The following is a 22,699-nucleotide window of genomic DNA, read 5'->3' on the forward strand; positions in this document are numbered from 1 at the left end:
TTTTGCATTTTGCTGCCAGGGTGGCACACCCAGATCTGGCTGCTGCAGAGGGCAAGGGCCGAAGTTCTTGTTTTGAAAGTCATCCTCAGCCGCATATTTTTGTCTAGTTGCAATATGCCGTTGCTGCTCAGCACTATAAGAGGATGATCCTGCCTGCCACCTTCCAGGCCTGGAGGCAATTCAAGGATCACCAGCGCTGGTGGAGAGAGATGAAGAGGACAGCTTGGTGTTTCCACAGGTAAAGTGCACTGATTCTGTGTTTGAATAGGAAGGGAGATAGCTGGAAGAATGTGTTGGGGGATGCAAGCTTTGTTGTATCTGTTGCACTCGGGCAGCAGAACTGAGCATCACTCTTCTGGGAACACTGAACTGAAGGGTGTCAGCCTGGCTCCTGGGCAGGCTGCAACTGGGGAAGGGGAGTGCCTGATTCTGGAGCAGGCAGGTGAGGCTCCAAGGAGCAGCAGTCAAGGTGGAGGCAGGCTAGTAGTCTGGCGCCAGATGAGTTGGACAAGGGTCAGAGGCAGAAGCTGTAGTTGAGGACAGTCTGTTGGTCCGTTGCAGGGGAAGGCAGCCTGGGGCAAGGCCACTCTGCTGCTGTCAGCCAGGCCCCTGCTCAGTCTGTAGCTCACCTGAGATGAACAGCAGGTTTTGGGCTAGTGAGTCCTTCAGCCTGGGTGCTGCCCTGGGGGAGCAGGAGGTCAGGCTTGAGACCCCAGCAGTGTCATACCAAGGTCATTTGGAAACCGGGGCCCATACATTTTGGGCGAATACCCCCCATATCCCAATGACAGAATTATTTTGAATAATGGTCGTGGCATGAAATGAATAATAATAATGGCCAGAGAAGAATTGCAGACAGGGAACATTTTCTGTTATTGAACTTTGTGTACCCATGTGCAGCGCACACATGCCTCATAAATTTGTATACCATAATTGCTTGCCTATAGGGCAAGAAATTTCTGTCAATAAATCCAGGGTAGATCATCTCCTTGCCTTTTCTGTGGGTCACTCGGGTCAGGGCTAGTCAAGCATGTCACTGCGGCCAGGAGAAGACCAGAAGAGAGCAAGAGTATGTGGAGGAGAATGCAGAGCTTCCTTGCTAAGTTCCCTTCTCCTTTCCTCAGGCTGTTGCATTACACGGAAAGGCACGCACAGCACTGCATGAGCAGCTTGTTAATCTTTTCAAAAACGGTGGCAAAGCTCAGATTCTTCCCCCCCCCCCGCCCTTCAATCAGGCTACAGGGCTATTAGTCTCCAGGGCAACCAGGCTCCTGGGGCAAGCTGCAGCCAAAGTTAATATTTTATTTATTTATTTACAATATTTATACCCCACCTTTCTAAAAGCTCAAGAAGGCTTATAAAATTTAGAACAAAAAACTTAGCATAAAATAATAAAAAACAGTTTAGAGCGTTTATTTATTTATACAGGTATTTATATACTGCCTTTCTTTGGTCATCAGATTTCTCCTCAGACTTTAATCCCAGGTGGTTTACATAGGCAGGCTGTTCCAAACCCCCGTAGGGATTTTTACAATTGAATAGTTCTAGTCTTTCATATAGCAGTAATGTAAAAATTCTTAAAAATCCACAGGTGGTGACCAGGTTAAAAAACAGTACACAACCAACTAAAAACACATGAATATACAACATAAACGGTGACATAAAATACAGCCAGAAGTATTCCAACCTTACCTGCCCCTAAAAGCTAATGTAAATAAAAATGTGTTTAGGCCTTGCTGTAGACTTACTATTGAAAAGGCAGATGTTCTGGTAGTTAGTTCCATGAAAGTGGTACCAACATTCTTGCTGCAGCACCCCTCACTTCTCCCAGCAGTGGCACTCTGAATAAGGCCCTTTCAGGTGATCTAAGAGATCACTCCTTCCTTCTGAGAATAAAGGACCAAGTCTCAAAGCTTCCATTGAAATCAAGCGCACCGCATTCTCTTTGGCAGAATTACACCAGACCCTTCCGCACCCTCATTCCATTTTGCAAATGTTTGGAAGAAGTCTGGATTTTTAAACACCAGGATGTAATCCTCATTTTCATCTGAAACACAGTCTGAGGGTACAGTTAGTGCACCTTTACTAAAGAATAACACCCATGGAAAGCAAGGGATCTACTTTTGAGTAAATCAGGTTGCAAGTATATGTAGCTGCGCTTGCTCTCACTCAGTCCTTATTGCTTGTCTCTCTGCTGTGGACTGAATTGCGCGCACCCAGTTATGTATTATAGGTTGTATGTTATATGTAGAGCCTCTGGCTTAATGCACCAGGCACCTTAAAGAAGAGTTTGTTTAATGGTTCTACTGTATGTTGTTTACAGTGCACTTACTCTGACAGTATTTACAAAAAGGTTATAAGGAACATAATTTAACTTATATGAGGGTCATAGAAAATGCCATGATTCTTGGTTCAAAACCTGCTCTTGACTTATTTGTGAGATCAGATTATGCCCAAGTTTCTACAGTACTTCTCTTGTATATTTATAGATAACTTTGTAGCTGTGTATATAATCACATCAATAAATAATTAAAAATAAGTTTATAAGAAGTAAGTTTTCTTCTTGAAAAAGTGTAAATCAACCTCTTAGTCACTCCCTGCAGCCTGGCACCTGGGGTGACCCCCCCAGCCACTCTGTTCATATGCCACTGGACCCTAGTACTGGACTAGAACGGTTCAGCTGACAGGGTTCTCTGCTTTGCCTGTGCTACTCTGGCAGCACTTATTTTGAGGAGCTGTGGCAGCCTCGTCCTTTGGTGGCCATTGGTGGGGGGGGGAGGGAGAAGATTGGCAGCCTTTCAGTGTGACCCTGTTGAACATGCAAACAGCTCTTGTGCAGCTGATAGTTGCCTTGGAAAGAAGGCAGACTCTCTTCCATTGTGGCAGTAACCTGCAGATTACACCAGCCAGACCCTTCTCCAGAAAGAGGCGAAGCCCTGAGAGTCCTATGATGACCTGGTTCTGGGGAGCAGTGCTGAACGGGAACTGAGGCACAGTAAAAGGCAGAGTTCTGAAGTGTGAAGGCTGCCAGTGGAGGAGGGGCAGGTCGTCCCTTGTTTGGAGAGCTCATTGGTCTTTCCTACTTGCAGGGAAATGTGGATGAGGCGGGTGTTTGAAAGGTGGCAGCTGAGAACACACCAGCAACAGGAGGATCAGGCAGCAGAGAAAATGGTACATTGTGCAAGACTGTCAACAGGCAGTTTCTGTGCTGTTCCTGGTGGAAGTCTGAGGGCGTTTCAGACAGCAAAGGGCAACTTTCAAGATACAACTCTGACAATTGTTTATATATTATATTCTGAAACAAAAGACCCTTGTATGCTATGCCTGGGGCACAACAGACGTGATGCCCAGTCTGTTGTCTGTGTGTGTGGTGCTTCTTTCAACAAACAACAAGGTGCTGGTTCCTACTCTGCTGTTAAACTGCATGTTCCCATCTGGAAGCCACAGCCCATCATTCCAGCTGGCTTGGGGCTAGTGCAGCAAGAGGAAGGAACTCTGCAAGTGCCTAGACCCAGAGGAACACCAGAAGAACCTCAGTGGATCAGGCCCAGGGCCCATCCTGGGTCCCACAGTGGCTCACCAGATGCCCCAGGGAGCTCACCAGACCAAAAGATCCCCGTTGCCGCTCCGTGGCATCTGGTGCTCAGAGGTAGTCTGCTTCTGAAATCTGGCGGATTTTGCACATGCCCTTCATGGCTTGTAACTGTGATGGACTTTTCCTCCATCAGTCTGTGAAATCCCCTTGTGAAAGCATCTAGGGCAGGTGCCATCACTGCATGTTGCAAGGAGTTCCACAGACAAATTACACGCTAGTTAAAGAAATACTTCAGTTTGTCTGTCCTAACAGCCACTATTAGTTTTTCCTGTGTTCCAGCCCGCTGTCATGGAGGACAGGCTCTGAAGGTGCCGGTCATAGGAAAGGGAGAGGTAAAGAGGCCCAGGAGGAACTCTGTCTCCACTGATGCAGCTCCCGCTGTCGCTCATGGCTGTTGTCCTGCATTCTCTCCTCTCTGTGCAGGCTGTTCTACACTCTGAGCAACGGCTCCTGGCCCAGTTCTGGTGCTTCTGGCGGAGGAGGACTGCAGCGTGTCTGGAGGAGCAAGAGGGAGTGTCCCTGGCCCAAGAACATTACCATCGCCAGATCCTGCAGGCCGTGTTTCATCTCTGGAAGGAGAACGTACAGGAGATTAAGGAAGGGTAAAAGCAGAAGAGGGACAAGTGATATTAGCCCACAAATTTATTTATTTATTTGAGGGATTGCTTTCCTGCCTTTCCCATGCCGAAGCAGATGCCCAAGGTGGTTTACAAAGTGCCATAGCAGAGTACAAATGAGTTTATTACAATAATTGTTCTACAGGCAGCTCGTAGAACCCTCTTTCTTCCAGATGGAATCCTTCACAGCGTGGTCCTCGCCTCTGGCATCTGGGTCTGCCTTAAATGCTTTGCCTGCCTCACTCATCGATTTTGTAAAAAAGACCTCCTGTGCCTGGGTGTGCTTTGCAGAACAAGGGTAACATGCGCAGATGGGGGACCATGTGCAGTAGCCAGAGGCCTGCCCCAAAGGTTTGGTTGGGCAGGAAGAGGGGAGGCAAAGGTGAAAGTGCAACAGCAGAGAACTTTGTTTGGGGAAAAATAATACAAGTGCAGGGAGGGGGAATTGGAAACAAAAAGCAGTGCCCTCTTCCTTGGCGCTCGAATGACTAGGCCCTAAAGTCAGCCATTTTCAACTGGTGTGCTGGGGCACATTGGTGTGCTGTGGGAGTTTGGAGAACGGGTTGAAAACTGCTGAAAAACTTGTCCAAGTTCTGTGGCTCTGGGTCAATCGTCTGTAGTAACGAATTGTCTGTCCCTCTCCTGCTGTTGCCTCTGCCAGTGGGCGAAGGACTAAAGACAGTTGCCTTATAAACAGAGTCAGATAACCCGAAAGAGTCTCCTGGAAGTCACATCACAAGGGGCCAGGACCATAGAGAAGACCATGGGGTCAGCGTGCTATGAGAAGAAAAACAGTAAGAATTGCTGCCCCCAGTGTAGGTGGTTCCAAGGTCAAGAGGCCTTCTTTTTGTGTCACTAACAACTTTCTAAACTCCCAGGTTAGGAAGGTCCCAAGACGTGGCTTTTGTTCACAGACCCAGATGTGGTCAGGGAGCAAAGGGCAGCCGCTCGTGGAATTTTTCCCAGAAATGAAAGCCCAGCAAGGCCTCTCCCTATCCAGTTTGCTAAAGGGGGGGGGGGGAGTTACTCTTGACAGTCTAAAAGCAGAGCCTTCCTCTTTGCTTGTGGGCTCTGAGACTTGTCATTAGTCCAAGTCAAAAGTTGCATTACTGGCCTGAGGCAAGCTGTCCCAGCAGCCACCTCACACTGTGTACGTACCCATTCAAGTGTGTGGCATGTTACACAGCGAAGTAAGGGGGAGAACAGTCAGGCAACCCTTTGTTCTTGGAGCCACTCTTCTGAATGCCTGCCTCTCCTGCTGTGGAGGCGAGGCTGGCCTATGGAAAGAGATGCTTGGATCAGGGAGCAAATCTATCAGAAGACTGTTGCAAGGGGCAACAGGGCCTGCTTGGCCCCCTTTTGTTCTGGAGGCTTCTGGAACAGTTGCCTCAGGTCGCCACAGCTCTGGAGGCCCACGTGCCAGACTCCAATCTTCCAGCCCTCAGACTTCTGGTCTGGGGCTCACAAGAGTCCTGATGAGAGCACACTGAAGGAGCAACGCTGTGGAACAACAAAGACCTAGTTGCCAGCTGAAGTAGGACATGGCTGTGCACAGTGCTGTGTCCAGGACACTTGAGCACAGTTCAGCAGTAGTCCTAGCGCCATTGTGGTTTGTACAGCACTTCAAGAAAGTGAATGTTTTACGGAGAAGGAAACTGTAGGTTTGCTACCTAAGAGAACAGCCAGAAGGGTCAGTGTCTGTATCTGTGCTTGAGAGACTTGCCCCTGGTGCTTTCTTTAGGAGGCGGAAGGAAGCAAAGGCGTCAAGGGCCCACTCTGCAAGGCTTCTGCGCCGGACTTGGAGAAAATGGCAAGAGGTGAGCGAGGCCCAAGCGCTGTGAACCCTTCCCCCCAGTGCCCAGGTTTCCTGGCTTGGTTGCTTGCCGGTGGGCTGGGCATGCGCAGTGAGAACTGTCTCAAGAAAGCCCACTTTCGGTCATTAAATGTGGTAGATGTTTGGCAAATCTTTAAAAAACAATTTTTTAAAAAAAAAGTGTATTAATTGGCAGTTTCATTACAGCAGATCAGATCTAAACACACTGTTCGTATTTACCTGGGTTTTGTTTTTCATTTCATTTTTCTGCTAATGATCTTACCACATTGTAGGATGATTATCTTGATTATCTCCCCCCACCCTGCAGCCTGTTTATTTTAATGTGCCATTTAACTTGCCAAGATTATAAATTTGTCTAGTCTTGCTGTCCCTTCTTGTATTATAGGAACTGCATAATTTCTCTGAACATTAGCATTTACAGTTCTGATTATCATATATGAAATGTATTTTTTAATCAGTACCTTTGGTGTAATGTAACTCCCCAAAATCACGGACTCCAATGGAACGTTAAAATAGTCAATATTAAAAATCTAAGTTTTTATTGCTGAGCAGATTTCTAGCCCCTCCACAGATGACAAAATTGGCCCCACTTCAGCCTTGCCTCTGCAGCGCCAGGCACTGTGTGTCCTTGTGTTAAATAGTTCTCGGGTGTTGTGAATGAAAGTAGTTTCATTCAACATGGTCTCATTTTATAGTTAGTGGTTCTGAATCTTCTGACCTCCGCGGCTGTACATTTTAGGGCTACTGGAAATCACTTCCGGGTCACACCAGGCCCACAACCCACTTCCTTGGCTTTGTTGTGCTGTCTGCAAGGCATTCTGGGGTAGGACAGCACTTTGCGGCCGGATAGGAAAAGCGCTCAGTGAGCCCCCCACCTGAGAGAGTGTTATTGAGTCACCTATGGTAATAAGTTGTTTTGCTTGAAGTTGTGGTTTCCAAGAACTCTTGACAACTTTAAGTGAGGACTTGCTGTAATTTCAGACAAGGGACACCAGAGCCACCACTTCCTGGCACACGCTGCATTTCTGTACCTTAAACTCTTTTGCTCAAACCTCCCCACTGGTAGGTTGCAGGAGCTCTCTGCCCTGTCCTGTCCCATTCCCCCCTTGGAAAACGGCCCTCCACTTGTCTCTTCACCTCACTGTCATTTGTCCTTTTCCTGTACAGTACTTGAAGTGCCAGTCTGAGAAGTGGAGGAAGCTGGTGAGAGCCGACACCCACTACCGGGAGGTTTTGCTGGGCAGGGTCCTGCTGGCCTGGAAGGTATGTGTGGCTCTTGCTTGCAAAGTGCAGCTGCTCTGCCGGGCCTGTTTGGGGGCTGTCGCCTCTTGGGAAATGGTGTGAGGTGTGGCCACATTCCTGAGGCCTGCATTCCCAGCCGTGAGGAGAGGACTCGAGGGTCTTGGTCTCAGAATGGTTGTGTGGCAGTATCGAGGGGATGTGTGAGATTTCCAGTCTTGCAGAGTGGTAATGCTCAGAATGTTCTCTCAGCAGAAGTGCTCCCCTTGAGGGCGAATGTCTGGAGCACACAGATCAAGTGAGCCACAGTTGTGTGTCCGTTTTGAGGGCAGGAATCAGAGGCTGCAGAAAGGCTCCTGGTCATACTGCATTCTTACGCTCCTGGTTTTTGGTGTTTCCCTTCTTGCAGCACACTGGCCCCCATGCTCTTTCCTATGGTCTTTATCTCGGGTTCTGCAACTCTGTTTCTCATATGGTGGAGTTGGACCCCCTTCAATCTCTGCCCTTCTGGATTCCACCCCTTGTTCAACATAGATGCCCCACCCCGCCTCCAATATGCCCCTCCTTGTCCCACTATGAAGTTGGTTCATATAAGTCTAGTTTTATCATTATCACAAGACTGTAAGATTTTGACCGTAGTTTTGGTAAAGCCACTAAACAAAATCTGGTCTGCCTGAATCTTGAGGAACTCGGACTTCACTGCTCTTCCCCTGCAGGCTTATCAGAGAAGCGTGCAGCGCGTTCTGGACCAAGTTGCCGAGAAGGAGAAGGAGCACCAACGGGAGCTGCTTCGGTAAAGCTTTCCGATCTGCAGCTGCAGGGACACCCAGCCCTTCCTAGCAATACTGAAGGCTCCCTCTCCCTCTTGCCCACACAGATGGTCCAGCAGAGGCATCCCCAAAAAGAAGAGCACTTGGCAGATACCTTCCCTGATGTTTATGCCTCTGTTTCTTTCCCTGTCCTCAGGCAGGTGCTGCGCACCTGGAGGAAGAGAGCTGCTGATCTGAGAGGTGACACCAGGAAGGCTGCTGTGGCCGAGCAGCACTACAGAAGGGTGGTTCTCGCAAAGGTAACTTGGAAAGGAGAGGAGAACTCCGGAGCGCTCACCTGGGCTGTGGGGCAGGCCTGCCAGGCACACCTTCCCTTTGCACTGCAGTCACTGCCCTCCAAACGCCCTCGCCCTCTTTTTGTCAGGGGCACGCAGGGGCAGGGCAGCTGGGGTGCAGCAGCCACAGTGGAGAGCAGGATGCCCAAGAAGAGGGATTGTGTGGAGAGACGGGGGCCTTGGAGTTGCTGGTTGAGGAAGGGGGCTGGAAAAGGAAGCAGCGCTGGTTGCAGAGGGAAGGCTTCAGTGCTGCTGCTTCCTCTTCGCAGGTGGTGCTCCAGTGGCGGGATGCCACCTCCCTGCACGTCTATCGCCGTCAGCAGGAGGTAACAGCTGTGCAGGAGGCCAGGGCACAGGTGCAGACAGGTGGGCTTGGAAGTACACCCAGCGTGGATCCCATGGCATGCTTTTTGTGGCAGCTGTGCTGTCTCTCTGGCCAAGGGAGTCTGACCCTCCTCTTCCAAGTGGAGGCTGCCAGCAGTTTTTCAGTGCCATGTCGGGTACTCGCTGCCAGGCAGGAGGCATCCCGCACCGTCCCCAGGAGCTGCACCTCTCAGATGGGGGACCACTGCCTTACTGGGTGGTTGTGAGGATCACTTGTGCAGTGCTTTGCACACTCAGAAAGCACCATACCCATCTGGAGTGTGCTTTGCCCCCCTTGCTAGCTTGGCCAGTTGGGGTTTTGGGGAGATTTGGTGACTTGCACCAGATGGGAGGGGTCGCAGTTCAGGGGTAGCACAGGTTGCTTTCCATGGAGAAGGTCCTGTGTTGAGCCCCAGCTTCCCCCTTATGAGGGGTGGAGATAAAGTCATGTCTGAAGCCTCGGCAGCTGTTGCCAGTCAGTGACAACAATACTGAGGTGGGTGGTCTGATGGGCTGACTCAGTAGGGGGGACACTTCTTGTGTACACGGGTTCTAGCAGGAGGCACAGAATAGAGCCAGTGACCAAACCACAGCTGGTGCCTCAGGCTCCTGGGCAACTATTGAGACCTTTCTGCAAGTGGCCACACGCCAAGCATTCCCTCCAGCAGTGCTCTTGAGGTGTGGCCAGGACCCCATTGCCCCTTGGATCACAGCACAGGTGAAAGGGTTCTGCTGCCCTTGCAGTGGCCAACCAAGCTCCAGCCTGAGAGGTGACCACTCACCTTCCTGCTGTCAATGGTCACAAGGAGCATGATTCAGAACCTCCCCAGTAGGAGGTGGTCCTTGGTCCTCTCATTCCAATGACCCCCCCCCCCAAAAAAAACATGGTCAGATGGGACCACCTTGGCCTGAGCCAGGACACCCTATTGGGCCATCCAGGGGCTTGCAGCCAGCCCCTCACAAAAAGGCACCCGGAGAGGCTGCCAGGCTCCAAGAGGAGGGAGGTGTTGTGGTCCTGGGTCCGAAAGAGAGGGCTGGAATGTTGGAATCAATCTAGCAGCGCAAGTCCAGACAAACAGAACCTCCCTGCCATGGGCCCAGCAGGCTGACATGGCAGGTGGTCCAGACTTTCTGACCCCCTTTGCAGCCAGACACTCCTCTGTACAGAGGCTTCTGCCTTTGCCTTGGCTGAAGCTGAGTTTTTTGGCTAGCTCAACCCCACTGTTGTCTAGGTGGTCCCTTGAGAGGACCCCTCCCTTTTCCTCCATTCCCTCTTCATGAGTTGCACTGTGTCTGAGCCTGTTGGGTTTGGAAATTGACACTTGTTTTTAGTTGGGGTACTTTTCCTCCACCGCTCAGAAACTGGGAGGGTGACTCTCTCCCTGGCTGGAAGCTTAAATTATGGTGGGAGGAGTTGCCCCTCATTGGACGTCCTGCTCTGCCTGAGGAGAAGGACCTTTCTGGATAAGTCCACAGTCCTTTTGCATGGCTGGCAGCACCCAAAGGTGGTGTGGTTCCAAAGCCTTCAGCCCCAGAGATTCAGTTTTCATTTGAGTTCTGTGCTGTGTGTTTTAAGGAGAGGCCTCTGGCAGAAGTGATTTGAGGGGCCTGAGCTTCTGCTGGGCCTGAGTTTTTGCCTTCCTCTTTGCACAGGGAGACTTCGAGTTGTGTTTCTTCACTGGAGGCAGTCCTCCGTGCAGGCCTCACAGCAGAGGGGGCAGCTTGTCCAGGCTGCAGAGCATCATGGGAGGCAGTTGCTGAGCAAATGTGTGGCAAGGTGGAAGCAACATCACCTCCACTGTGTCAGGATGATGGTGAGCCGGTTTGCAATTCCCCCTGACCCAGAGGGCAGAAATGTTAAACAGGAAGCTCCAAAGAGGGCAAAATCGGGTTGGGTAGGCAAGTATAGCATGGAAGGTTTCAGCTGGGACTAGGGACCTGCTGCTGGAATTTTGGCTTTTAAATTTTTCCCGTCACACTCCCTCACTAGCCCACTTTGTACGCTTGTTCACTCAAGGAAATCCCGGTGGGACTTGCTCCCAAGTAACCACCCAACCCTATTGACAAGTAGTTCTGCAAAGCGCTTCTTGACACCTGAAGAGTAAGCGGCAGTGGTGGGAAGGCCTGCACTGTCCTACAGATGCTGTATACGGCCCAACAGCTGGCAGGGCAGGTATTGCTGTGCCAGGTGGCAGGGGGAGGGTGGAACTGAAGAGGGGAGGGATGACCTCCAGCCTGTGGGCTGTGTAGCCTCAGTGTGCCAGTGCTGGATTCGATTGGGCTGTAAGTCTGTTTAGGATGGCAGCCTTTTACTCCATCCAGAGATTCACTGGGGGAGGAGAAGCTATTGGTGCTCCTTGCTGATGCTGCCTGCTCACCTCTGCCATTGTCTCTAGGGCTGGCCTGAATGTGATGCGTTTGGTGCTCCGGCACTGGGCCGCAGCCCTAGGGGCAAGGGGGTCGCTGTTTAGCCAGTGGGCTAAGCCCTGCTTTCCCTGAGGGTTGAGTGACACCAGCTCCCCCAGGCTGCTTGAATGTCCTGGTCCTGGACATCAGGTGGGCATGTGTGTTGGCTCTGGGTCAACGGTCCAGTGTAGGCGAGGGTGCTCTCCCACCCCTCATCAGTGCCTGTGTGGGTTTTGCAGACCTGTCCCTTTCCCTGTCCCAGCAAAACCCTTTCGGAAGTGGTGGTTTCTGTCCTGTGCCTGAAACCACCGAAGTGCCTGTTTTCCCCATAGCTCCTCCAGAGACAAGGTGACAAGCTGCTGGCCCAGAGGCTCCTGTCAACCTTCTTCTCATCATGGAAGACTCAGGTAAAGCAGGGTACACAGCCTCCTCAGGATGGGGCCAGAACAACAAGGCTGGGGAGCTGTCGCCATGACTGCACCAAGTGCCCCTTGTCAGTGGGGAGGAAGGAAGTGGAATCCAGTGGAAGCCTCCCTGTCTCAGTGGCATGTGAGTGCCAAAGACCCAGTTTGCTCCTTCGTCTCCTGCAGTTGCCAGAGAGGCATCTTGGCTTTGGCTGAGGGAGAGGAAAGCGTCTGAGACTGCATGCAGGATTTTTCCAGAGAGCAGAGGACTGGCTTGCAGTGGGTGGCCTTTGTGCTTTTCTGGGTGCTGGACGGGGATTTCCATCTGCAAACCGCCCTTCTTGTCCACCTGGCTCACCTGGGCTTTTTTCCTGACCCAACAGCTGGCGCACAGGCGGCGGGAGCAGTGGGAAACGGTGCGGGCCCTGTGGCACTGGTCCCTGTCACTGCAGGGTAAGGTGAGGACTGCGGCTCAACCTGTCTGTGCTGGGGGGGAGGGAGAGAGCACCAAAGGACCCCCAGGAGATGCGGCTCTGTACCTCTCAGAGATCAGCCCCCCCCCTCCCCAAAATGCTGTGCAGGTCAGAAGGGAGTTGAAAAGTGAAGCAGGCCCCGAAGGTCTTTGGCTGCAGCTTCCTTCAGCCATAACCAAGTTTGACTGACTGCTGCCCTTCTGGGACCACAGCTCTCCCCTGCTCTGACACCTTCCGTCAATGAAGTAACACAAAGGAAGGGAGACCGGTGGTATATTGAATGAGGGCAGGGGGTCTACCTAGAGGGGGATGTCACAGGGGTGCCTTTTGGAGGCCTCTTTTTTTTTTTTTTTTTTTTGCTGAAAACCAGAAATGCCTTTCCAAGACCTTCAGATGCTTGGGGGGTATGGGGTGGTGTTAAAAATTGATGACCCCGTGTGGCAGCTGCACCACTGAGGGTGCCGCTGACTGCAGTGACGGTGGAAGACCTCTCTTGTCTTGCTGCATGCTAGTGGGGGAGGGGTGGAGGGAACCTGGCATTCTGCATGGGAGCCTCGGCTAAAGGCGTCTCACTTCTAGAGGGAAGACGAGGGGCACGCTGTAGCCTTTCCATGTGGATCAATAGCATTGCACAGAAGAGGACCCTTTCCCTGGTGGGGCAGGCCTCCCTGGCACAGAAGGTCTCCTCTTGAGCTATACAAGAGGCAGCAAGTCTGCCAGTTTCTTTGTGTGTGATGGACAGAATTCTGTGTTCAGGAAGGGAGCAGGTGTTGGACTGTTGTGGACGTGTTGTCTCACTCTTGCTGTGCAGTGATGGTCCTCTGGGCCACCAGACATTTAACTTTCTGAAGGGGTTTCTCGAATGTGTGTGTGTTAAAGTAATCCAGTGTCAAATCTTTTGTCCTTGCCCCCTGTTTTGGAGATCTTATTCTGTATTGCTAATGTCCTTATAGACTGTGAGCACTGTTTGGACAGAAAAATGAAAGCCTTAAGATTCGGGGGGGGGGGGGAGGCTTTAAGCACACACAGCCCTGGGAGGCCTGCTTTCTTATCCCTGCGTTTGTTGGGGTAAAGTGGTCGTGGTCACTTGTGTGTCTTTGGTTTGCAGGTATTTGATGCTTGGGTCGGGTTTGTCCTGGAGCAGCGGCGGAAGAAAGGCCGGATTCAGAGAGCCATGAATGTGTATCGGGCCAGCCTGCTTCAGGAGGGTGTGACTTGCATTCTCAGATACATGGCCGGCATGCAGCAGTTTCGAGGGCAACTGCAAGCCCAGCATCAGCTGAAGGTAAGAACGGAACTGTCCCCCCGTGCCAGGAGACAGGCCCTTTGGCTCTCTTGGTAGGTTCTGCGGCCTCTTTGGTGCTCCTGACTTCCTTTACATCCTGCCAAGTTGGTGCCTTCCTTGTATGTGCTGTTTCCTTGCACAGGGAGCTCCTCTGTTGATGGAAGAACCAAAGCTGTGTGGGTGTGCTGCGAAACACAGGCACCTGCTCTCCCTGTGCAGGCAGGAGGGCGCTTGGTTCTGGGAAGCTCCCCCCTCTTGTGGCCAGGCAGGCAGCACTGGAAATGCCCCTCCCCAAGGAGGGAAGCCAAGCCCTGACTCCGCCGTCCTGCCTCACACTGGCAGACGGCACTTCACTTGTGTGCAGAGGGTAGGAGAAAAGCCTGCAAACAGGCCCCCCTTCCCCATAACCCCTTCTGAGAGTGTTCCCACTTTCTCTTGAGCCTCAACTCATGCAGTGGAGCACCTGCTTTTGCTGCGTGGAGCTTCTTTCCATGTAGAAAAATATGTCCTGGGACATGCCATGAGAGAGAGAAGTTTGCTCAGTGGAGTTAGCACCATAGCTGAGCAGCCTTAGCTGTGCTAATTGCCAGTGGCAATCCTGGTCCTGGTACTGCCCAGGGCCAAGTCCACCGGCTGCTGCCCCCCCCCCACTGGTGGATTGCCACCTGCCCCCTTTCAGGAGGCCTGGGGGGCAGCGCACACCTTTCCGACCCTCTTGAAGACCTTGCAAAGGCCTCAGAAGACCGAAAAATATCACTTCCGTTTTCATGGAGGAAACGTTTTAATGCCCTTAGAAGGCCTTCTGAGGGCTGGGGAAGCCTCCCCCAGAATGCCTTCTAAGGGCATTAAAACGTTTCCCCCATGAAAACGGAAGTGGTTTTTTCGTCCCACCGAAGCCTTTACAAGGCCTTTTGAGGATTGTGGAGGCAGCATACTGCTTCCCCGGCCCTCACAACGCTTCTGAGCAATAGGCTCTGGGTGGTGCAGGGGGGCACCACAGGGGAGAGGGTGGTGGTGTGGTGCCTCCCGCCCCAGCCTGACATCAGTACATTGGTCCCCCTTGCCCCCCCCCCCCAGGCATGCCACTGTTGCCCACTGCACCTGGCCTGGGCTCCAGGGCCAGCTTTGGAACTGCAGGGCCCAATTGGAAATATGTTTTCCAGGGCCCCAGGTTCACAGCACTGGGACCAGTGGAGTGCAGTTGGTTCAGTTGGCTTAAAATTGGCTCTGCTGGGCATTGAAAGTCCTCAAGCCTGCCCAGGTTGGCCTCTCAGCGGAACCCACTAGTTGGGTCTGGCACCATTCGCTCCAGTCCATCTGCAGGATTTGAGAGGAGACGGCGTAGCAGGGGTGAGATTCCCCTAGCCCTGCCTTGCCTGGAGAAGAGCAGTCGTGCCTTGAGCTGAACCTGGCCCGTGGCGTCAGGCCCAGCTTCCTTCCTCCCCCCCCCATACAGGGACAACCTCCTGCCCTGTAGGCTGTGGAACAGGGTTCTCCTCTCTTGTGTAGTGCTGCCTGCCCTCCCACCTGCCTTTTGCCGCTCCTTCTTGCTTGCAGGCAGCTTTTCATTGCCACCAGTCGGTCTACCGATGTGCCATGTTGTGGAAGCGGAAGGCGCTGTGCCGGAAGCCAGCCTGGCCCACTCCAGGGGCCCTTCTCAAGAAGCGAGTTACCTTCAATGTGCCGCCACCCACTTCCACCTCTGGGGTGTGTGGAAACTCAAAGGGATCAGCAGATCTGTGCTGTGTGCTGCAGCCCGCTCCAAGCAACACCTCGCCCCTTCTGCAGGCCGCTGGGGACTCCCTCCTTACTGAGCTGTGAGTAAGAGCGAGGCAGTTCCCTTCCCTGGACTCGGTTGGCCTTGAAGCACAGGGCTGTGCACTGGTACATGGCCTTGGACTCGGACCACATTTGGCTTGAGAGTCTATTGGCCCTTGGCCAGCAAGGACAGTGGCCCCACCCCCCCTTCCTTCTTAGTTGTTGCCCAGAGCACACCTTGGGCTCTCCAATAATATGCAGGTACAGGAAAGGTGTTGGGAGTGTCATTATAGAGCTACCTCCCTGTAAGGAGCAGCCAAGACCATTGCAGTGCAGACCCTGCTTTGTGGTTTTTCCTTGTTGGTTTGGATGTGGCTGCTGGAGCCCCCAACACCTCTGATCCCAGCCTGTTTCTACCTGCAGGCACACAGCTCGCCAGGCACGATTGCAGCCACGGAGACCTGACTTCCTCCTGCAGTCTCTGGAGAAAGTGGAGCTGTCATCAGGGTAGGAACACTGAACAAATTCAGGGTTTGCTTTCATCCAAAATACAGCTCCCCCCCCTCCAGTGCTTTGCGTTGCTGACTAGTGACACTTGCAAGCAGGCTTAGAGTGGGGTAAAAGGAAACAAATCTAAATTAATTCCCCGAATGCCTCTAGCTAGAAATATGGTTCCAATCCTAGCTACTTGAATCTGTCCAAGGAATCCTCTGTCCTTGCATTGCACCAGAGACGTACTGGAGAGTAAGACATGGTGCCTCCCACAAACCAGTGGGCAGAGTCTGGCAGAACCCACCACGCTTCCTTTGTGCTTAGGTTTGATGATGTTGCCAGGTAGCCTGATTGGGCAAGGGGGATCTATTTGGCTTCTCTGCCCCACCGCTTTGCCTAGACCAGGGGTCTCCAAACTTTTTGGCCAAAGGGCCGCATCAAGTATCTGGAACAGTGTCGAGGGCTGGAAAAAAAATATATAAAATTTAAATAAACACATTAGAGATGGAACTTAGATGAACAAATGAATGGGTTCAAATTTCCAGGACTTCGTCAAGAACGAACACAGTCCAAGAAATAAAGCACACACTTAAATGGACCCCCATTTCCCCCCCCCCACAAGCACAACTCTGGTTGTGTTTGGTCAGCTGGGCCAGTGGCTCTCAGTGGATCAGAGGCTGGCCGTGGGCCGCATCTGGCCCCCGGGTCGGGGTTTGGAGACCCCTGGCCTAGACAGACAGGTTTGTCTGCCCAATGGCAGGTGCCTGCCACTCCTGCAGGGGAGGGGTAGCTATTCCAGGCAGGAAGAAGGACCCCAGTCTACAGAGTCATGTGCTTGCTATTAATGGAGTTTCACCCCCTTGTTCTAAAGGGGTGAAATTTGGCAGGGAGAACCTTGAAATGGGTCACTTGCGCCAGAGACACGGAGTGGAAGATGCAAGGAAGGGGATGGAGTTTCACACTGCTGCTTCCTGTAGAGCAAGTTCTGGGCCCCAGCTGCTCACTGCCACTTGTGGGCTGTGCCTGCTCTAAACCATATGAACACGTGTTATAACTGGAAAAGCATGCAAAGCAAATCCATATGAATCTGTAGCCTCAAAAGTCAGGTCCCTGGAAGTTCCACCCCTTCTTGCTGGCCAGGTTGTCTCTTTGAAATGTGGGACGGCCTCCTTCAGGGCTGGAGACCAGCATCCCTTTTCTGCCTGTTCATTGTGAAGTTCAAGGAACATCTCAGTTCCTTCTTGGAAAAATCAACGTGCCCTGTTCTTCTCTTTAGACTAGGAAGTCCAGCTGGGCCTTTCCAGCCAGTGGCTCTGAGCGAACCCCCTCCCCTGGCGAATGCCCTCTTGCTGCGCACCCAAATAGGGCAGAGCAGTCACCCACCGCTCTCCCCCTCCAAGTCTGCTCCACCACTCTGCCAGTCCTCTTGGCTGTCCAGCACAGCCTCTCCGAAGCCAGAGCTGCTGCCCCCCTCCTCCTTCATGCCACGGCTGCGAGAGGGCCAGGATGCGGTGAGTTCTTGCACACAAGACCTGCTCAGGCTGGCCAGCCTGCCTGTTTTGCTCCTCCCTCCACAGCCTGCCTTTCTCTCGCCTAGGTCTAAGCTGATTGGGTGCTTTGGTGACACTGGGGCGGGTCTGTCTCTCCAGCTGGACTTATGGGTGCTTCTTTTCTCAGATGAGACGCTGTTTTGTTTGGCAGGTGTTCTTGCAAGCCGAGGACCAGCCCCTGAGTTTTTCCGCTGGGAGCCACCCCCCCACAGGCCCTGCAGGAGCAGCCACTATGGAGAAGAGGAAGGCAGCTGGCTTGCTCTCACCGGAGGACTTTGCGAGCCTGCCTCCCCCTTGTGGAAGGGCAGGTAACCTTTCTGGCTCCAGCATGCTGCCCTAGGCCAGTCTAGGCTTCTGCCCCTTTCCCCATAGGAACAGGACTTGTGTCTCCATGAAGGGTGAGGGGGCTGCTTGCTTCTGGAAGAGGCTGCCCTGCCTCTGCAGTGGGATCTGTCAGATGAAGGTGGGCCTCTATCTTGCCTACGTTCCTTCTGAAGTGGACTGGACCACAGTGGCCTGAGCAAGGGAGCATGCTGTCTGTTCCTGCTGTCACATACCCCCACGTGTCACAGTGTTTGCACTTGAACCTTGTCCTTCAAATCCTTAATTAGCCCTTTTACTTTCAGCTGCTCAGTTGCAAGCCCCTGGTCCGCTTGCCCTCCACTGCAAGTGCTGTGATTCTTACCCCCCTCTATCTCAAATCAGCCCCTCTCTGCAGCTCACAGCTCGGGGCAGCCTTTCAGATAGCTCTGGAGCAATTTCAGCATATCACATATTCTCCAGGACCAAAGGATTTCTTCCAATATTCTAGCAAGTTGGTTGATGCAATTCTCCCCCTCCCCCATATCCACACAGTTAATCAGTGCAGTTTCATAAACTTAAAGGAGTTTTATTATTAAAACAATCCAGTACTCGGGTTCCTGGCATGAAGGAGACAGTGGGGGCCAGGATTCCTGCAGTGGCGTGGAAGGAAAGAGTATTGAAGTGGGGAAGTTTCCAGAATCATCTTGGGCAGGGGTGTCCAAACATTTTGGCAGGAGGGCCACATCATCTCTCTGACACTGTGTCAGGGGCCAGGGAAAAAAAGAATTAATTTACATTTAAAATTTGAATAAATTTACATAAATGAATTTATTAAAAACGGAACTTATATGAATAAATGAAGGTCTTGCAGTAGCTCAAGGCCTATAAAAGGCCTTGCACAAAGCAAGGTCAGCCTTTCCTTCGCTGCCACTGTTGCATCACAGCAAGTGAAACAGTAAGTAGTAGAGGGAGCCCTCATCCCACAGTTCAGGTGAGAGGTTGAACAGTCGTCCTCATGCTAAAAGCAGTTGTGTCGGGCCAGCAGGGGCTCCAGCAAGTATCCAGAGGGCCAGAGACTCATTGAAGACTGGTGGCTCCCCGCGGGCCGGATTGGGAACCCCTGAGGGCCGCAAGTGGCCCCTGGGCCGGGGTTTGGGCACCCCTGATCTTGGGGATCGTTGCTTTTGTTTTCAGGCCAGCTGGAGAAGCGAAGGGGCCATTTCTTGCAGGAGACCACAGGCCACCAACGACTGGAGGCTGAGCTCTGGGGCATCCGGCAGAAGATGCAACGTTACTGTGATGACCAGCAGGAACTGAGGTGTATAACCAAGTCATCTTTCCCACTTTGCAGTCCAGGTTTTGGCTTCTGTATTTTCTCAGAAGGGGCCGCTGCCTCAAGGTGCAGTTTGTGCGGCAGGGATGTGATTCCTTCCACCACAGGCAGATTGCTGAATTGAACAGGTGCCGCCACTCTTAGCTGCCTCCTCTCCTCCCCCAGTGCTGGTCTGAGTTGCATTGATGATGCCCGCTGAGGGCCAGGAGTGACATTGTTAAGCAGAAAATGACATCAATAAGCAGATGATGGCCTGAAAGAAGCACTTTGTTCTCTGACAGAAACTCATTAGCAGCACATGAAGGAAGAAAAAATGTGCAAATCCAGGTCATAATTTTAAGATGAGAGCCCAATTATCACCCTAGGAGAACCCAATTATAATGGGGGTTGGATAAATTGCTGCCAGAAGCCACATTCGGCCCACAGGCCTTATGTTTCACACCCCTGACTTAGATGGATAGAAGCTGGGACCAGGAAGTTTCTTCAAAGGCAGCAACATGGCTGATAGTGGTACAGTGTGTGAACTGATGGGGCACAGAAGCGACCGCGGGCAAGGTGGCATGAGGCAGACTGAAGGAAGGATGTTCTACAGAGGAGTGTTGGGCTGCCTGGATTTTAACCACAGCCACAAGCTTGCTAAATGGCTCCTCTGCCAGCCTTGCTTTTCCCATCTGTAAAATGGAAACATTAATGGCTTGTCTTCTGGGTTTAGAAAGGAGAAAATTATTGTATGAGTTTGAGGATGTCGCAAGTACTGTGGAAATGACAGATTGGAGTGTGCTTGTGGGCAGGGGGTTTGGAGGCAGGGCTTTCCTGTCCCTTTCCCACCTGCTGCTCCCAACCCAGAACAGGCAGCGTTCCGCTTGTCCTTTCAGGTTATGCCAGAGGCGGGGACGCATCCTGCACACGTGGCTACAGATGAGTGTGGGGTCTGAAGAGCAGGCGGACGTGCAGCGAGCACAAGAGCAGCTGGACCAGGTACAAAAAATGCCAGACCCTTCCAAGGGGGAGGGGAGAGTATGTCAGATTTGTGTAGTGCGATGTAGGTAGAGAGTGCAGCGAAGTGAGTGCAGCAGCCCCACAGTGCTAGGCACCTCTTCATGCAACAGCCGCATGCCTCTAGGAGGGAATGCCGCTGGATTTTTCTCCTGTGTGGTTGATGCTGGGCACTGAATTCCCTGTTCTCGCTGGTTTTATTTCTTAAAAGCCTTAGCACTATGCAGGTAAACTAGAAAATACCTGAGCAACACTTAGTGGAGTCCAGGTTGCTGGTGGACTTGAGCCAGGCTGAGGCCAAAGTGTGCAGCCTGCGACCTCCAGGCCCCTCTCCATTGCCATGGAATAGGAAGGCTTGGGTGTGATGCTTCCAGATTCGGCTTCTTCTCTAGCAAGAGAAATCCTTGTGCTGAAGTCATTGCTACTCATGATTGATTGACTGATTAAAATCAGGAAATCAGAAACCAGTGGTGAGACTCAAGCCCTGAAACATGCACAAAACAGGTTGCTGGTTCAGAATAAGTGGGTGAGATTTGCAGTTGTTGAGTATGCAGAAGTGCCTCTGCTCCAGAGACCCAAGGTCAGGCAGTTACTCCCAGAAAATAACGAGGCACAGACACGGCAGTGCACCACCACCAGAGGTCCTTTTACTGAAGTATGTACAGAATGTACAGTGCTGAGGCAGCACAGCAAAGATAGAACTGGCCACTGTCTCCGATCACCAACTCAACGTAGCTTCCCGCAGACACTCCACATAACATCTCCCACGCAGCAGCATGAACAGGCTCACATATATACTGGCACTGGCCAATGGGAAGCAGGGTATCATCTGGTGTCAGTGTGACTCATAGACTTGTGACATGGTAGTGCAGGCTATTGCATCATCCATACTGTGCCCTGTTGCATCAGCCAATCCCGTGGTGCAACAGGGCTACACTGTATGTACTCAGGCCAAGACCTCAGGACCTAGCCTTGCCCTATCCAGCCTGTAAATTCCTAAAGGCCAAGGGCATATATCACAACATTTTTACTGTTTATAAAAGCCGTAAAAAAATTCAAAAGCAACTTAACATTAGATACTGTAGTATTCATTTCATTGGAAGCCAGAGCATTTGAGATTTATCAGAGGAATCAAACTGCGTTTTAAAGTTGCGTGTCTGAAACAGTTAAGAAGTGTGGATGAACTGGCTCTGAATCCAGACTCTTCCTAAAATGCTTTGCTTGCACAGGGCCTGTTGGTCAAAGAGAGGCTTTCGCTGCCAAGAAAGCCTAGGATTGCCACCCGTGTCTCTAGGGCTGTGTGGTTCTCAGCCTGGGGCCCCTTTTTATCCAGCAGAAGTGCCAAGGTGCAGGAGAAAAAGACCGGAGCAAATTCCAAGTGCTGATCTGTGAAGAGGCATCCCACCCAGAGGCTTTAGACTGGTCGCCTGGCACACCTTGCTATCCTGCAAGGCTTTGCAAGGTCTTTTCTGACTGAGGGCTTTGGGCAGCTCCTTGCTGTACTGGGTCACTTAAAGCCACTTCTGCCCAACGCTGCATATATGCAACAGGGACCAAATGTGCACACCTGTGGGGGGGGGGCAGAAATGGGCTAATCCAGTGTTTTGTGTACGTTAAACTTATTGGAAGGTCTGAAGGGGGAGGAGGCCTGAAGGTCCTCCTGGGTCAAATAATAATAAAACTTTATTTTTTTTTATTTTTTATTAAAGTGCCAAGGTAAGACAGAGTGAGGTAAGCATTTGTGAGAGTTCAGCAGCAGGGTGAGGAAGCCAGGGCCCCAAATTCTGCCTTTCACTTCCCCTGAGAAGAGGCAGCAAACCAGTTTAAGCTTCCTTAGGACTCCCAAAACGAAAACACAAAACTATGCAGCCAGACAGCAAGCAGCATTGGTGGGAGCTATCGAGTGTTTTGCACGGAGTGTCATATGTATGACTGAATGCCTCTGGGACCTAAGTCATGCATGTGCCCTTGGTGCAAGGAGCTCCAGGGACTCCGGTAACAGGTCTACTCTCTTGAAGCCTTGGTTGCCGACTTGGAGAAGCAGAGGCGGGAAGACGGGGACCATGGTGAGAGTTGTGGGGCTGTGCAGGCATCGTGCCCACCCTCAGGCACTGCCACGTTAGGAAGGATGGTGAAGAAGGCCAATTCTATTCTTAGGATCATTGGAAAAAGGTATTGAGAATAAAATCGCTAATATAACGCCATTGTACAGACTGATGGGAAGGCCACACCTGGAGTATTGCATCCAGTTTTGGGTGCTGTGTCTGAAAAAGGATATACAGGTCCAGCCTTGTTATACACGGATTTTTTTATACATGAAATTGACTCAACACAAATGGCCCCTGCAAATGAGAAGGAATGTGCTGATCCCTGGAGAAGGAGAAAAATGCACCCCTTTAAAATCAGTGTAAAAAACTGAACAGTCCTTTAACAACAGCCTCAATGAGAGAGGAAGGGCAGCTGGCTGACAATCCATCAGTCCTCTCTCCAGCGGACCTCTCCCTTCCTCCTGAGCAAATGAAAGAAAGGTGATCACTTGCATTGGTGGAGGGATTGAGTGAAGCGCTTGGAGGATGACTGATTGATAGGTTGTCTTCTTAATGATGCTTATCTTACATCACAAAGGTCAGCAAGGTTGTTTTTAAATCACTGGAGCAAAGAAACTTTTGTTTTTTAAATTGATTTGCTGTAGTGCGTTCTTTGCCATCCAGGGGGAGTAAGCAAATAATGAGGCTTAACCTGTAGTTGAGTTGGAAAAGGGGTAGAAGAGAGCGGCCAAAATGATTCCTGGGCTGGGGCACCTCTCGTAGGAGGAAAGGTGGCAGCAGTTGGGGCTCTGCAGTCTAGAAAAGAGGTGCCTGAGGGGGACATGATTAAGACATACAACATCATGCAGGGGGTGGATAGAGGGATATTCTTTTCCCTCTGACACACCAGAACCAGGGG

The 22,699-nt window shown here is 51.6% G+C and overlaps 2 protein-coding genes across 2 annotated transcripts in view; one reads left to right on the forward strand and one right to left on the reverse strand.

Annotated features, from left to right (window-relative positions):
- SFI1 (SFI1 centrin binding protein) overlaps window positions 1-22,699 on the forward strand; it is a 41,125-nt gene that overhangs the window by 17,683 nt on the left and 743 nt on the right. Inside the window, exons 15-32 of the mRNA XM_066610057.1 lie at window positions 108-238; window positions 3,090-3,171; window positions 4,019-4,197; window positions 5,954-6,029; window positions 7,214-7,309; window positions 8,002-8,078; window positions 8,252-8,354; window positions 8,660-8,756; window positions 10,407-10,567; window positions 11,492-11,566; window positions 11,947-12,021; window positions 13,145-13,321; window positions 14,879-15,138; window positions 15,503-15,586; window positions 16,848-17,082; window positions 17,273-17,429; window positions 18,619-18,742; window positions 19,633-19,735. Of these exons, the coding sequence (XP_066466154.1) occupies window positions 108-238; window positions 3,090-3,171; window positions 4,019-4,197; window positions 5,954-6,029; window positions 7,214-7,309; window positions 8,002-8,078; window positions 8,252-8,354; window positions 8,660-8,756; window positions 10,407-10,567; window positions 11,492-11,566; window positions 11,947-12,021; window positions 13,145-13,321; window positions 14,879-15,138; window positions 15,503-15,586; window positions 16,848-17,082; window positions 17,273-17,429; window positions 18,619-18,742; window positions 19,633-19,735 (2,292 nt within the window). The remainder of the gene's footprint in view (window positions 1-107; window positions 239-3,089; window positions 3,172-4,018; window positions 4,198-5,953; window positions 6,030-7,213; window positions 7,310-8,001; window positions 8,079-8,251; window positions 8,355-8,659; window positions 8,757-10,406; window positions 10,568-11,491; window positions 11,567-11,946; window positions 12,022-13,144; window positions 13,322-14,878; window positions 15,139-15,502; window positions 15,587-16,847; window positions 17,083-17,272; window positions 17,430-18,618; window positions 18,743-19,632; window positions 19,736-22,699) is intronic.
- PISD (phosphatidylserine decarboxylase) overlaps window positions 19,181-22,699 on the reverse strand; it is a 55,917-nt gene continuing 52,398 nt past the window's right edge. The window contains exon 8 of the mRNA XM_066610051.1: window positions 19,181-20,141. Within this exon, the coding sequence (XP_066466148.1) occupies window positions 19,986-20,141 (156 nt within the window). The 3' untranslated portion in view covers window positions 19,181-19,985. The remainder of the gene's footprint in view (window positions 20,142-22,699) is intronic.

Source organism: Tiliqua scincoides, chromosome 14 (assembly GCF_035046505.1).
Source record: "Tiliqua scincoides isolate rTilSci1 chromosome 14, rTilSci1.hap2, whole genome shotgun sequence".
Lineage (NCBI taxonomy): Eukaryota > Metazoa > Chordata > Lepidosauria > Squamata > Scincidae > Tiliqua > Tiliqua scincoides.